Raw genomic sequence first — 13896 nt, forward strand, 5'->3', positions numbered from 1 at the left:
ATTATTATTATTAACTAGGTAACTATGCTCTAGTTAGGGTTTTATGAGTTATTACGCTGTATTTGGACTCTACTCCCATATTCTTTCAGGAGTCAATCCTATGGCCAAGACTTGAGTCCACTATTTTATGCCCGTTTATATCTCCGTATGTATGTACATACATGTACAATATACCCCGAGTACCGAGTACATATCGATAAATGAGTGCTTTTTACACCATGCAGAAGTGCATCTGGCAAGACAAAGAGGAATAAGCATCACTTTAGCCCATCCACATCTGACCATGAATTGGTCTGAATTCCCCCTTCAATGCTGGCCTCTAGTATAAATGATTAGCTTGTTTACTTTTGCTGAAGCTGTCCACCACTCCCGGATTAATATTTCTCCCGACTCCGTATCCAAATGACCTTCTCACTCCGATTACGGCTCTCCGTTGACCGGACGTTTTCTCAAACCAGTATCCCCCTTCAAAATCCCAAAATTTGCACCATGGCTGCTGCTCGGACGCTCCGCATAGGTCAATTGACCCTCTTCTCATATGTAGAACATTGTATGTGTGCGAACTTCAACTAATACGCCATCCTTTAGGTCTCATCCCCGGTGACGGTATCGGACGGGAAGTCATTCCGGTATATACTCTCACAGATTGACAGCTCTTTGCTGAAAAGGTGATTGGAAGTTCTAACAACCACCATGATATAGGCCGGTAGAAAAGTATTGGAGTCTCTTCCAGCTTCTCTCAACCTCAATTTCAGCTTCATCAACCTGGACGCTGGTTTCGATACCTTCAAGCAGACCGGTACTGCCCTGCCCGACAAGACTGTCGAGACCTTGAAGAAGGAGTGTGATGGTGCTTTGTTCGGAGCTGTCAGGTAAATACGCTGCTTCTCACCAGAGTTTTTCGTATCTTACCAAATAACTCGCCTCGTAGCTCCCCGAGCACCAAGGTCGCCGGCTACTCGTCGCCTATTGTCGCTCTCCGTAAGAAGCTGGACCTCTATGCCAACGTCCGGCCAGTCAAGACTACCATCGGCGGTGGCCGGAACCCTGTCGACCTGGTCATCGTCCGCGAGAATACCGAAGATCTGTACGTGAAGGAGGAGCAGACTAGGGACACCCCCAACGGTAGGGTTGCCGAGGCTATCAAGCGGATCTCCGAGAATGCCTCATCCCGGATCTCCACCATTGCAGGAGAGATCGCCCTGCGCCGGCAGAAGATCCGTGACGCGGCTCCCTCTGCGGGCCTGCGCACGAAGCCCATGGTGACCATCACCCACAAGTCAAACGTGCTGTCGCAAACCGACGGCCTCTTCCGTGAGACTGCCCGCAAGGCTCTTGCCGCCGAGCGCTTCTCCTCCGTGGAGGTGGAGGAGCAGATTGTCGACTCGATGGTGTACAAGCTTTTCCGCCAGCCTGAGTACTACGACGTCATTGTTGCCCCTAATCTCTATGGTGATATCTTGTCCGACGGTGCGGCTGCCCTGGTCGGCAGCTTGGGTCTTGTCCCCAGTGCCAACGTTGGTGACGGCTTTGCCATTGGCGAGCCCTGCCACGGCAGTGCGCCCGACATTGAGGGCCAGGGAATTGCCAACCCTATCGCCACCCTGCGTAGTGTAGCCCTCATGCTGGAGTTCTTGGGCGAGGAGAGTGCTGCCGCCAAGATCTACACTGCCGTTGATGCCAACCTGGACGAGGGCAAGTACCTGTCCCCTGACATGGGTGGAAAGGCCACGACCCAGGAGGTCCTTGATGATGTGCTGAAGAGGCTGTAGATGGACGTTCTTTGATGATGTATTTCTGGACCAAGGGCATGTGTATATGTATGCGGCATAGATAAAAACAAAATGTATTGCTTCGGTATTCCGTGACTCAACCAAACATAATATACATCTCTATATGTCTATGTTGACATGCTTACTCCACATCATCCACCGATGGCTCAGGCTCCCATTCAAACCTCCCCAATTTCCCGTCATTCTTCTCATGGTGCTCCTTACTCTCCCTTCTCATTCTCTCAGCCTCCTCCTTATGCCACGGTTCCTCATCCGTTCCCTGCAAAACAAGCGTAAAGAGCACGACAAGGTAAACCTCATCGGTATCCCGATTCTTCAACACATACCGCAGCGAATGATTATCCTCATTAATGTAAGGAAGAACGTTGATAGTAATGCCAGGAAGGTGAAGTGAGAAATCTATCACAACCAAATCAGCCACTTCGACCCTGCGCAGAAAAGCAAGAACAGAATATCTTTTAGCAAACAAAAAAAGGGAAACGAACCATTAAACCCCAAGTAAGGGTTCCCAAAATCCACCCAGTAAACCCTCCCTTCTTCAAACTTGAACCCCGTCCTAGCCTCTTCCGACTGAAAATACTTTCTCCGTTCGTTCACACTCGTCGGAACTCCCATTTGGTCTCTGACCTCCAGTCCGGACCCCTCGCCCCCTTCTTCAACGACCCGCTCATGCATCCCCGGCACCTCGTCGTCCTTTCTAACCTTTTCCCCGATACAGAACTGGTTCCATGAAGCCACAGCCGGGCTATACAGGTACGGTTTGTCGGCGTACGCATCGCCGTCTAGGGTCGGATCGATCGTCCATTTGACGAGGCGAAGAGCTGCGTTGAAGCCGGGCGGCAAGCGGTCGCGAATGGGACGGTCGAAGTCGTTGCCGAAGAGGAGGGAGTTGGCGTTGACGGGGCGTTTGAATACGATGGCGAAGGAGATGGAATATTGGTCTGATTGGTGGAGGGGGTGGTTGAAATAAGGGCTTGTTCTTGGGGAGCGGTCCGGATACCCTTTTACAGTGTTTTAAATCAGTCTTTGTTTCTTCTTCTTCTTCTTCTTCTTCTTCTTCTTCTTCTTCTTCTTCTTCTTCTTCTTCTTCTTCTTCTCTTTCCGCAGCTGTAGACTGTCGATTGGTGGACAGGGGACCACTTTTACCTGTGTAATCTTGGATGCGGACGCAGAGACTCGTGATTGCGTGCTCATTTTCGATCCGTAGGGTTTGGTCTTCATTGACTGGGACGAGTTGATGTGTAGAGGGATCGTAGCTGGGTCCGGCTGTCGCTTTTAGACGGTATTTAGGGGTCTCGTTTTCTGCCATTCTGTTGACTCTATTGTGGTTCTGTAGTTGGTTTATGTGACTGAGTCTGGAGTTGTATAATTAGTAGTTCAATCCTTTGGTGTCAGTGAGTTGGGAAAATACTTGTGTGAATATATCCACCGCAGTAGATTACACAATAGTTTCAAATTAAATCGCAACAGGATGGAGAGAACTGAACAAATGCATATGGAAAGTTCATCAAACGATTGATGCCCATCGACGTCATTGCTCCGATAGCCGTTGCCGAGCCTTGTTTATCTTCGAAGCCCTAATCTTAGGATCAGCAACCGACTACTACTACTACTAACATACATACATGCACATACTCCGTACCTATGTACAGTATGTAGGTATCCCCACTACAGTACAGGATTGATTTCTCAGGCAACAGAGGCCAGTCACTCCGACAACCGATCCAGGACACTTCGACTGCGATGCCATAGGCAAATCCCGCGTTTCATGCGGTCCTCGTCCGAGGTTGACCTTGACAGATGCAGGCAAACTAGTAGTAAACAGCAAGGCGCGCATCCTTGAGACATACATGAACCACGCAGCTTGCGCAATTTATGCAAACATCGGAGCGTGTTGACCAAGACAATGTTGTCTGTATGTAATATCGAGAAGCTGATGCAATCGTTGTTAGCCATTGGAAACACCGTGCTACCAAGGACGAAAGCCACAAAGTCGAGCCCATCACGCATGAATTCGGACAACCAACCCCGTTTATCTCGTGCTTCTCGTCGATTGCCATGACAATGGCTTTACAGTTAGCAACCAATTGTGATTCAAGTTTGTTCAAACAGTCATTGCGAGCATTTACCATACAAAGTAAATCCCAGACATTAATAACGCCACATGGTAGATATGCTACAAATCCGAACAGTTGAGAGCAATGAAACATTTTACACAAAATAGAACAACAGCTAGAGATCGGCCGGATCAGAAGGTAGGGTATCATTGTCGATACCTACGCTCTCAAATAGCTCGTCTTCTGTCAGTATCCCGATACCACTGTCAAGCCGTCGTCGCTCCTTGCCTCGACCGACCTCGACGTCGACGAATCGCGCTACACTCACAGGAGTAATGGGCTCGCTCCCGATGTTTGTGCCATCCGATTGTAGCTCGTCCGACTTGAGTTCCCAATTGACAGTGCGTACTTTTGCCTTGCGTCGCTCTGCTTTGACAGTTTCCTTCATGTAAGCAAATGACCGTGTCTGGTCTGCAGCCCATTTCTCTAGCAAATCGTCCCTGGCCTCCACTTCAAGGCGCAGCTGTTCCTCCAAGCCAGCGTTGCTTCGGCGAAGCTTGTCCGCTTCAGATTTGGTAGCGTCCAGGTATGTGGTCAGCTCCGCGACGTGGACGTTCATCTGCCCGACCTCCTGCTGGTGATGCTGGAGTTGTTCGACTGCTTGCTGTTCGGAGTTGTCAGCCGACTGCTTGAGCTCCTTTTCTAGTGCTTCAATCTTAGCAGCCAAATCACACACGTGGATCTTATTCGACTCAACGTCCCCTTGCAACTCCTGAATACGTGCCTCCCGCTCTACAATAGCCGACTCGGCTACGCGACGGGCGGTTTCTTCTTCTGCTACTCTCTTTTCCTGTCGCAACTTCTGTTCCTCGTGTCTTGTGGTAGAGACGGCCTTGTCCTGTTCGAGTTCCGTCACGAGTTTCTCAAGACTCTTGACCTCTACACGGTATTTGCTAAGAGCTTCGTTCAATCTCTCAATCCCTAGGGCTTGCTCTTTCCCTTCACGCTCAATCTCCTGCATCCGCATTCTCGTGTGGAGCATATCTCCTGCGGAAGATGCAATAGATTCTTCAAGGTCTCTTATTTTATTTGACGCGGTCTCATAGCGGATCAACAGGTTATCGAATTGACCGCGCAATGCCCGCTCCCGCCCAAGAGATCCTTTATGCCGGGTGCGCTCTTCACTCAAACTTTTAACGAGCAGCTCGACACGCCTCACGAGAGCGCTGAGGGTTGTATTTCCATCATCTAAGCTGGAGCTGGGCGTCTCCCCAGGGACTGCGCGCTCCAGCTGTAAGCGTGCTGATCGGAACCGACTACGCATTTCCGAAATAATCTCGTCCATGCTGTTGCCGGGGAACCCTAGACCAGAAAGCTCCTGTTTGACGGCGTCCAATGCGCCGACAGCGTCTGAGGCACTGGTGAGAGCTCCTGTTAGTGTAGGCAAAATTTGATCGAAGAAGTCTGGCGGGGGAGACGACCGCTGGAGGCAAGGTTCAGTCACAGTTTCTGGGAAGGAAGCAAGCCTCGTACGCCATGCGTTGAACAGATCCCTTTTCTCTTTTCTAGCAGCCTCCAAGTCAAGCGACAAAGCAAGGAGCTCAGCGCTTTGGTCATGACCAGGCAGAGACGTTTGAACCGATGCATCTGTGCTGGGGTCCGGGAGGCTCAGATGAGAGAAATCATCTGGAGATTGTCGAGGAGGCTGTAAGCCACGCATAATTGGAGAATCGGACATGAGAACTGTGTCTCCCTCAAACACACTGTCAATGATGATTGTGTCGCCTTCAGTATCAGCGCCATCCGATTGATCATCCGCGTTTTCAACAGCGGAGAACGAGGTATCTTGCCTCAGCTGACTGTTCTGGGACTCTAGGTGCTCCAGCGTAGACCGAGGCGATAACCGGAGAATTTCCTTACTGGGTGAATGGTGTTCTGGAGTGCCGCTGTTGCCTTTTGCTAACTCCAGCTCTTGCTTCAATGTATCTCTTTCTTGCAGCAGAGCTCGCAGAGACTTCTGGTAATGCGCGGACTCCCGCTTCTCTCGTTCAAGTTGGTTAATCTCAGTACTCAGGCCCAGTCGCCGGATTCTCCGCTGAGTCCGGGAGTCCAAGATTTGCCGTAAAGGCGTAAACTGCACCACTGTCTTTGACTTGGATCCGTCAATGGGCAACACAGGATCCAGCGAACGACGAGACCGCGGAAGTGGGGTTGAGCGGCGTCGCAACCGGCGACTTGGGGTGTAATCGATGTCATCTGTGGGATCATCGGGTTCTTCGAACGATGTGCGAATCAGTGCCGGAGTGAGGCCTGTAGAGCATCCAGGGCAGTGCCCTTCCAGCGGCGGACCCGGATCTGAGAAACGAACTCTTTTTGTGGGTTGGCGTGGGGTTTCGCAAGATGGGACCAGAGCAGTCCCCCCAGACACACGAGGGTTCCTGCATGAGGTGGAAGTGCAGGGCTCTGAATTAGAGATCGCACTGATACTTCTTTTTTTCCGCGTTTGTCTGGTGTTCATAGTGGTATCTTGTTTGAGCTAGATTCTTGTGTGTGTGTGTGTGTGTGTCTGGGAATTGGGAACAATTATATAAATACTTGGTTAGCAAGAGGATCTTAATGAGAGAGATTGTGTATTCGGATGACGCCGGTGCCGGTGCCCCTGGAGATGCGCATTAATAACAAACAATTGATACTTCTAACTACTGCGAGCCCCAAGTAAGGAAGGAACACATTTGTGCCTTCCGCACATCCATACGCGTTGATGGATCCATTCTCATTCCCAATTGGAAGACGTAAACAATCCTGGCATCAGGTGACCGAATCCTGCCTGAGGTTGACATTCCTGTCAGATAGTATTCTAATTGATATGATTACGCCGGTTGTTTATTGAACTCGTGAATACTGTTATTCCTATAGCACTTTATCAGTACTATGTGGAGGAAAGCGGAAGCAATCTTCTCGTACTGCATTGTTCCCTTGTACAGTGAATCCAGTATGTACATACAGACATACATGTAGATTTCAATGTTCCAGGCGGGAGATAAGATAAAGCTCTCACGAGTACCAGTGTACTGGAGTACATACATACAGTAATGTCTGTATTTCCAACGTACGTATTTTATTTCCCCTCATGTCATGCTGTTCCCCAGTGATGTCATCCAAACCGACCAGCAAAGCAACGGGATTTATGTCGATCCTTTGCCTTAGCTTTCATACTCTCTCCCTCTACTCCATTCCTCCTGTCAACTTTCCCCCTTGATAGCCGACTTGTTTTTCATGATCAGCAACTTTGGATCGGCCCGATTCGTACCTAGTGCTTGACTTTGCCCGTTACAAACGTTCTTGTTTCTCCATCCGAGAGCCCTCCCCATGGCTGTTCCTCCCTCATGGATTTGAAATCCAGTACTAGCCTGGCCATGGAGAAGATGTGCCATACGTCCACAGTACAAGAGATCGACGACGATGAAGTCTTTGCTGGCATGTGGAAGAGCACCGATATTACCCAGAACGTTGAATCGCCCTTGTTACAGCTCCCGACCGAACTTTTACATTCTGTTCTATCTTATCTTTCGGCACAAGACCTCGTTCGTCTGTCAGCGACCTGTCGCTGCTTGGCCGAGCACACGGCTAACGATCTGCTGTGGGCTAACGTGGTGAACTCCTACCTACCAGAGAAAGTTCACGATCCGGGTCCATTTGACTCCTTTCGCAACCTCTATATTGCGTACCATCCTTGCTGGTTCATCCCCCAGAAAAAGATTTGGTTTTCAGATACTGAGCACACGGGCAATCTAATCCTGGCCCGTTACGATCACCGTCGAGGCGTTATCGAAGCGTATCGGGTTATTGCAGAACGTCGTTCGCCTTCGCACAAGTTCCAGATCTGGGAATGGAATCCAGACGTTATCATTCAAACCTTCCATCCGAAACCTAGCCTCTGGCTAGACAGTCCTATTTTACTCTTGAGGAACCATGATGGTGAACGGCAGTATCTGCGCAGAGAGATCCGCATGCCCTTGCCGTTGGAATCACAGCAGGTCTTTAATTCTTTGTCTTTTTGCCCCAAGGGACCTCCTCCGGATTCCGACCCATATAAGCAATGGCCGCCACCCATTGTACCGAGTCAAAATCGCGTATATCGGAGCCCCGAAACGCACGGCTCAGAGTGGGAGCGTAATCCTGGAATCCTGGAATTAATGTCGGAAAATGCATTTCGGATTAGAAGATGGGCGCATTTTCGTCTGGGTATGCCGATGTTTGCTGCCGGCCGAAGTGAGACCTTATCGACCTACGCGACACTTGATCCGCATCTATATACGCCTACCAGACAAAAGCCCTATCAGGGTATATGGGTTGGAGACTACTCTGCTCACGGGTGTGAATTTATGCTTTTCTTACAACGTGACAGCGAAGATGGACCTGACGATACGCCCGAGGAAGGCGAGTCTGAGTTCCTTCATGATGACATCATCCAGAAAGGTAGCCTTGAGGCTATCAAACTAACCGGAGACCCCAATGTCCCTCGAGGTGAGCTCTCATTTATATCGGATGATATTGGACCTAAGGGTTTTGTCCGTGTTGCGGATGAATCGCTTTTTCGAGGAGCGAGGATTGTGCGTAGCCGAGGACATGTAGCAGGTCTCGGGTTTAGAGACGGTAAGCTGAACCGAATCGCCTGCCCTGTTATGGCGTTTCTGACTCGATACTTAGATACATTCATCGCCTCGCAACTTATTCTCATCTCGCCTGATTGTATAGCTCACTATTGGGAGACCATGGGACATATCTCGTATTTCCGCCGCCTCGACATAGACGAACTTATTCGGATATGAGCGGATGTGTGATTATTCTTACGACGTAACGATTCGTGCCTACTACTTGCTCCCCTCCATGAGAGATAATGCTTCAAATATATTTATGGCAGTTGTGTACACACTGTCTAGATGACATAACCATGGGTGGTGTGTCAAACACCCCTCGATGGGCACGTATTAGGCCAGCTCTGATGACTTGAGTGAACATCCGGTTGATTAAGGCGGCTCCCGAATCATACTGGAGCCCGTGCACCGGAGACCAACCAGGGATGGTAAATTTGAAGCGTGGTTGGAACTAGGAATCCAAGGATTCCTGGCGCATCCAATCCACCCCCTGCGACATTATATTGTTACTCAGTATCGCCCGCTAGACTCGCACCAGCCGTACGAAAGCTGCCCGAGCCTGTAGACTAAACGTACACATACCAGAATGGAAGGAAAGAAAATATATCATTCCCCGGATAGCGCAAGGATACATGACAACATGAAGCACCGGGGCCGGCAATGTTATGTACAAGCAAGTATACTCGGGAGAGTAGAGTGGGGATCCATGTAAAGCGCATATAATGCCAAACTGAAACCAAGATATACAGTCAAGGTGAGAGTTCCGAACGCCACGGTCCCCCATGCCGGACCTGAGAAAGGACAAGGTAATCGTCAATCATAACCCATACCGCTATGCAGGACCCCCAAATTTCAGTCACGATGGCTCTCTTGATATTTTAGTTTTACAAGACACGCACACTCTCGACATGATGTTCCAAGCGGGTAACAATGTATGTCCTCCGGTCCTTGACGAACTCTTCCCAAGCTGAGATAGGGAAAACTCAGAGCACACCTCCGGTATTAAGTCAATCTCCACCCGAAGTGTCGCCCCGATTTATCCGGATAATCCGGAGTAGATAATTCACCGCCTGCGCTCGAAATAGCTGGTGGAACCTAGGACGGCAACGGACTGATCCATCACCCACTCGCCAACGCCAAGGTAGCTATCGATCCATTTCTTAAAGTCCTTGTTATCGGTGATTTTGTCGGAGTCGAGACTGGGGCTGTGAAGATCCCCACGCAGTTCCCCCGATGGGGGCGCGGGGTGACAGGGTTAGCCGAGATCCCAGAAATCGGTTGAATAATCGTAGCCCATAGCCATCATTCCATATCGACAGGCTACAGGAACAGACAAATCATGCATAGGAAGGGTGTAGTTACGTAAGACCAGTCGAACGCTTCACACCTGCCAAAAAGGCAGAGACTATGTGACCGTTAGTATCTGTGGACTACAGATAACAAAGAACAGAGAAGAGCCTACAAAGGACAGCGTCGAAAGCGTAATGGGTGAGTCGGCCGAACTAAAGGGACCAACAATTAGCAGGTATTCTCCCACCCCCCCCCCCCCCCCCAAAAAAAAAAAGTGAATACTCAGGGAGCTCGTCAAACGCAAGCAGAAAGCTATCGGGGAGCAAGAAACGTACCATAGTGACCATATCAGGGCTTAATGATGAAACTGGACTTGTTCACACCGAGTGCAGAGGATTAGGTAGAGCTCGTAGTATATACGATTTGTGTAACTCTAGAACTAGGAGCTGGAGAGCTAAATTTGACTGATAATATGCAGAAGGAACGAAGAGGTACTCCCCGCGAGGACAGCCTCGGGGAGGTGAGCTGGCTCACGTGCCTTTTCACATGACGTGGGCGAGTGATAGGCGGTGAGATGGGGCCCGGGGGGCTGGGAATGTGGCTGGGGATGTAGTTGGTTATATTTGGAGCTTGCGCTTGCACACAAGTAGCTAGAGGATATGGCCCCGGAGTTATACAGATCTCAGATTAGTCATGAAGAAGTGTACTTCGTTATGCTGTGGTATTTATGCTTATCGCGTTGCGCTGCCTCAGTCCCACTACTATCTCGGACTGGACAACTCCTTGCTGCATGCCATGAACCTTGGCACGGAGTAAGAGACTACTAGTACTAGTGCAGTTGGTGTAGATCGAATGTACTCGGTGTCCTCGGTGTCCCTGAAAGGAGATTCGTCTTCCCAAGTCAGACAATCCGAGAATCATAAGGTATTTGCTTGTTTTTCCTGAAACAATAACTTTTGTCCCGTATACGTCACGACGTTATGCTTTCGTATTCTATGGGGAGAGTGGTCTGACGTCGAGGGCCGGTTGAGATACTACATGGTATACTCATCATGTGGCATTGAGCCACCGTGATAGTACACATCATATACTCGTAGTCGATGGAAGGTGGGACGCCTCACATAGTAGGTGGATAAGGCAACAATGGGTGAAGTTGGCCTGCCCTGTAAGTGGGGTGTGGGAAAACATTGCCAGATGGCACCGGAGTTGATAGAGGTTCCTGGTTTCTTTCCTCTTTGGGACCTCCGACAGGTCCCAGTTGATCATAGTAGATATCAGATGAATAATACGTAAAGGTAATTAGTAGCTACTAGTACTGACAGTCGTGTCGTTCAATGTTGTCAAAAGGGAAAAGCAAAAAAAAGGAAAAAATGCCAGAGTTGTCCCAGCCGCGGGGAACCGACCGGAGATACTGACAACCTCTCTCTTCTTCCCAACTAATGAGAAGGCGGCCAACAGCATTTTCCCTCCCGGGCACACACCCACTCCCGCAAATCAAACCAAACCCAAAGCAGCCCCTCGCTCACCGGCCCTCTTTCTCTGGCCAACTTCTCCGATCTTTTTTTATCGCCCATCTCCCCCCCTCTTCCCCCCAATTCTTCCATTCATCCAAATCACAACTTCCTCTCCCCCAATCCATCCTCTCTTCTTTATCCTTTCAGTGTAGATAGGGAAGCTTTCAAAATGGCCGCCAGCAACTCTCTCGACCATTTGAGCAACCGTATGAAGCTGGAGTGGCACTCCAAGCTGAACACGGAGATGGTGCCCGCGAAGAACTTCCGCCGCACCTCCATCATTGGCACCATTGGTATGTATTTCCCATAAACTCTCAAGGCCCCCTTGTCCTCCCCTCAGTCTAGACTGAGTCTCAGTAATTCGTATGGATGGTGCTAACGTTGTTTCCCCCATTGCAGGCCCTAAGACCAACTCGGTGGAGAAGATCAACGCTCTCCGCAGGTGTACGGCGAAGTCCGATGATCCCCGTAATTTTCTTTAGCTGACAGTGATTCAATAGCCGGTCTCAACGTTGTTCGCATGAACTTCTCCCACGGTTCATATGAGGTGAGTTTGTCCCGTTCCCAGGGGTTCGTCCTTTCGTCGTAGGACTGGTTGGCTAACTTTCATCGCAGTACCACCAGTCCGTTATCGATAACGCCCGTGAGGCTGCCAGAGTCCAGACCGGACGCCCCCTCGCCATTGCTCTTGATACCGTAAGTCTAGACCGAAGCTTTTTCAGGGTTGAACAGTACTAACCGGCATTGCAGAAAGGACCTGAAATCCGTACCGGAAACACCACCGATGATAAGGATATCCCCATCAAGGAGGGCCATGAGCTCAACATCACCACTGATGAGAAGTACGCTACTGCTAGCGACGACCAGAACATGTGAGTTTTCATTAGGTCCCGGATTTCAATTCATAAATGGCTTGGTAAGAGGCCCCGTTTGTTCAGACTAACAATGTAATTGTCAGGTACCTCGACTACAAGAACATCAGCAAGGTGATCGCTCCCGGAAAGCTCATCTATGTCGACGATGGTATTCTCTCCTTCCAGGTTCTGGAGGTTGTTGACGACAAGACCCTGCGCGTCAAGTGTCTTAACAATGGCAACATCTCCTCTCGCAAGGGTGTTAACCTGCCCGGCACCGATGTTGACCTTCCCGCCCTTTCCGAGAAGGATATCAGTGATTTGAAGTTCGGTGTCAAGAACGGCGTCGACATGATCTTTGCTTCGTTCATTCGTCGGGGAAGTGACATCCGCCACATTCGTGACGTGTTGGGTGAAGAGGGTAAGGAGATTCAGATCATTGCCAAGATTGAGAACCAGCAGGGTGTCAACAACTTCGACGAGATTCTCGAGGAAACTGACGGTGTCATGGTTGCCCGTGGTGACCTTGGTATCGAGATCCCCGCCCCCAAGGTCTTCATCGCTCAGAAGATGATGATCGCCAAGTGTAACATCAAGGGCAAGCCCGTCATCTGTGCCACTCAGATGCTCGAGTCTATGACATACAACCCTCGTCCCACCCGTGCTGAGGTGTCTGATGTTGCCAACGCTGTTCTTGACGGAGCTGACTGTGTTATGCTTTCTGGTGAGACCGCCAAGGGCTCATACCCTTGCGAGGCTGTTAAGATGATGAGCGAGACCTGTTTGCTCGCAGAGGTTGCCATCCCCCACTTCAATGTCTTTGATGAGTTGCGCAACCTCGCTCCCCGCCCCACTGACACTGTGGAGTCCATCGCCATGGCTGCCGTTAGTGCCAGTCTTGAGCTTAACGCCGGTGCCATTGTTGTCTTGACCACCAGGTACGTATCGTATGGTCCCGTTGAACTGGACGTGTTCGCTAACTGACCGGTGAAGTGGTAACACTGCTCGTCTTCTTTCCAAGTACCGCCCTGTGTGCCCCATCCTGATGGTCACCCGTAACCCCAGAGCTTCGAGGGTATGTTGCCAATTCTGTATATCGCCCGTCGTCATGGTTTGCGCTGACTGGTCTGTCTAGTATTCTCACCTCTACCGTGGTGTCTGGCCCTTCCTCTTCCCCGAGAACAAGCCCGACTTCAACGTCAAGATCTGGCAGGAGGACGTTGACCGCCGTCTCAAGTGGGCTATCTCCCACGGTATTAAGCTTGGTATCATTAACAAGGGAGACAACATTGTCTGTGTCCAAGGTTGGCGCGGAGGCCAGGGCCACACCAACACCGTCCGTGTGGTCCCTGCTGAGGAGAACCTTGGTCTGATCGAGTAAATCCAGACAGCAGTATCGCCCTTGGTGCATGACGTGGTAACGAACAGCAGCTGGGTAGGTAAATAGCGACGAGGGTGTGTCCTCAAATGTCGTAGACGGGTCTCGGCTATGTATGACGACCGGAAAGTTCCGCCCACTTCAAGTGATCCCCTGATCCCCGAATCCTTCCTTGCGAGATTCATTAGGCGGGAGGGTGTAGCTTGGAGGTGGTGTCGGGTGAATGGCCATGGAGTGTGTGCTCTTGTCTGCCCATTCGGTCTGGAAGCGCACGAGGAGACTCACCCTTCAGAACATAATCTGTATTCATCTTGAGTTGGCGTTAGTTAGCCTGCCTGCTTTTTGGTGGTTT

The 13896-nt window shown here is 50.3% G+C and overlaps 5 protein-coding genes across 5 annotated transcripts; 3 read left to right on the forward strand and 2 right to left on the reverse strand.

Moving 5' to 3' along the window:
• Positions 1-489: 489 nt before the first annotated feature.
• lysB (homoisocitrate dehydrogenase lysB) lies at positions 490-1772 on the forward strand (the record flags this gene model as incomplete). The annotated part of the gene is made up of 4 exons (XM_022538114.1): positions 490-517; positions 589-629; positions 703-872; positions 932-1772. The coding sequence occupies 4 exons, from the start codon at positions 490-492 to the stop codon at positions 1770-1772; spliced, it is 1080 nt and encodes a 359-aa protein (XP_022384187.1).
• A 142-nt stretch (positions 1773-1914) lies between these two features.
• On the reverse strand, positions 1915-3102 carry ABOM_010987 (DUF1769 domain-containing protein; the record flags this gene model as incomplete). Its single annotated transcript, XM_022538115.1, has 3 exons — positions 1915-2192; positions 2279-2734; positions 2802-3102. 3 exons carry the CDS (start codon positions 3100-3102, stop codon positions 1915-1917), a joined length of 1035 nt encoding a protein of 344 aa, XP_022384186.1.
• A 923-nt stretch (positions 3103-4025) lies between these two features.
• Positions 4026-6294, reverse strand: ABOM_010988 (uncharacterized protein; the record flags this gene model as incomplete). Its single annotated transcript, XM_022538116.1, has 2 exons — positions 4026-6160; positions 6219-6294. 2 exons carry the CDS (start codon positions 6292-6294, stop codon positions 4026-4028), a joined length of 2211 nt encoding a protein of 736 aa, XP_022384189.1.
• A 972-nt stretch (positions 6295-7266) lies between these two features.
• Positions 7267-8682, forward strand: ABOM_010989 (F-box protein; the record flags this gene model as incomplete). Its single annotated transcript, XM_022538117.1, has 2 exons — positions 7267-8506; positions 8561-8682. The coding sequence occupies 2 exons, from the start codon at positions 7267-7269 to the stop codon at positions 8680-8682; spliced, it is 1362 nt and encodes a 453-aa protein (XP_022384188.1).
• A 2799-nt stretch (positions 8683-11481) lies between these two features.
• ABOM_010990 (pyruvate kinase CDC19) lies at positions 11482-13547 on the forward strand (the record flags this gene model as incomplete). Its single annotated transcript, XM_022538118.1, has 8 exons — positions 11482-11605; positions 11712-11756; positions 11813-11859; positions 11928-12008; positions 12063-12184; positions 12271-13104; positions 13160-13241; positions 13302-13547. The coding sequence occupies 8 exons, from the start codon at positions 11482-11484 to the stop codon at positions 13545-13547; spliced, it is 1581 nt and encodes a 526-aa protein (XP_022384194.1).
• Positions 13548-13896: the final 349 nt, after the last annotated feature.

The sequence above is a fragment of the Aspergillus bombycis genome, assembly GCF_001792695.1.
Source record: "Aspergillus bombycis strain NRRL26010 chromosome Unknown contig00142, whole genome shotgun sequence".
Lineage (NCBI taxonomy): Eukaryota > Fungi > Ascomycota > Eurotiomycetes > Eurotiales > Aspergillaceae > Aspergillus > Aspergillus bombycis.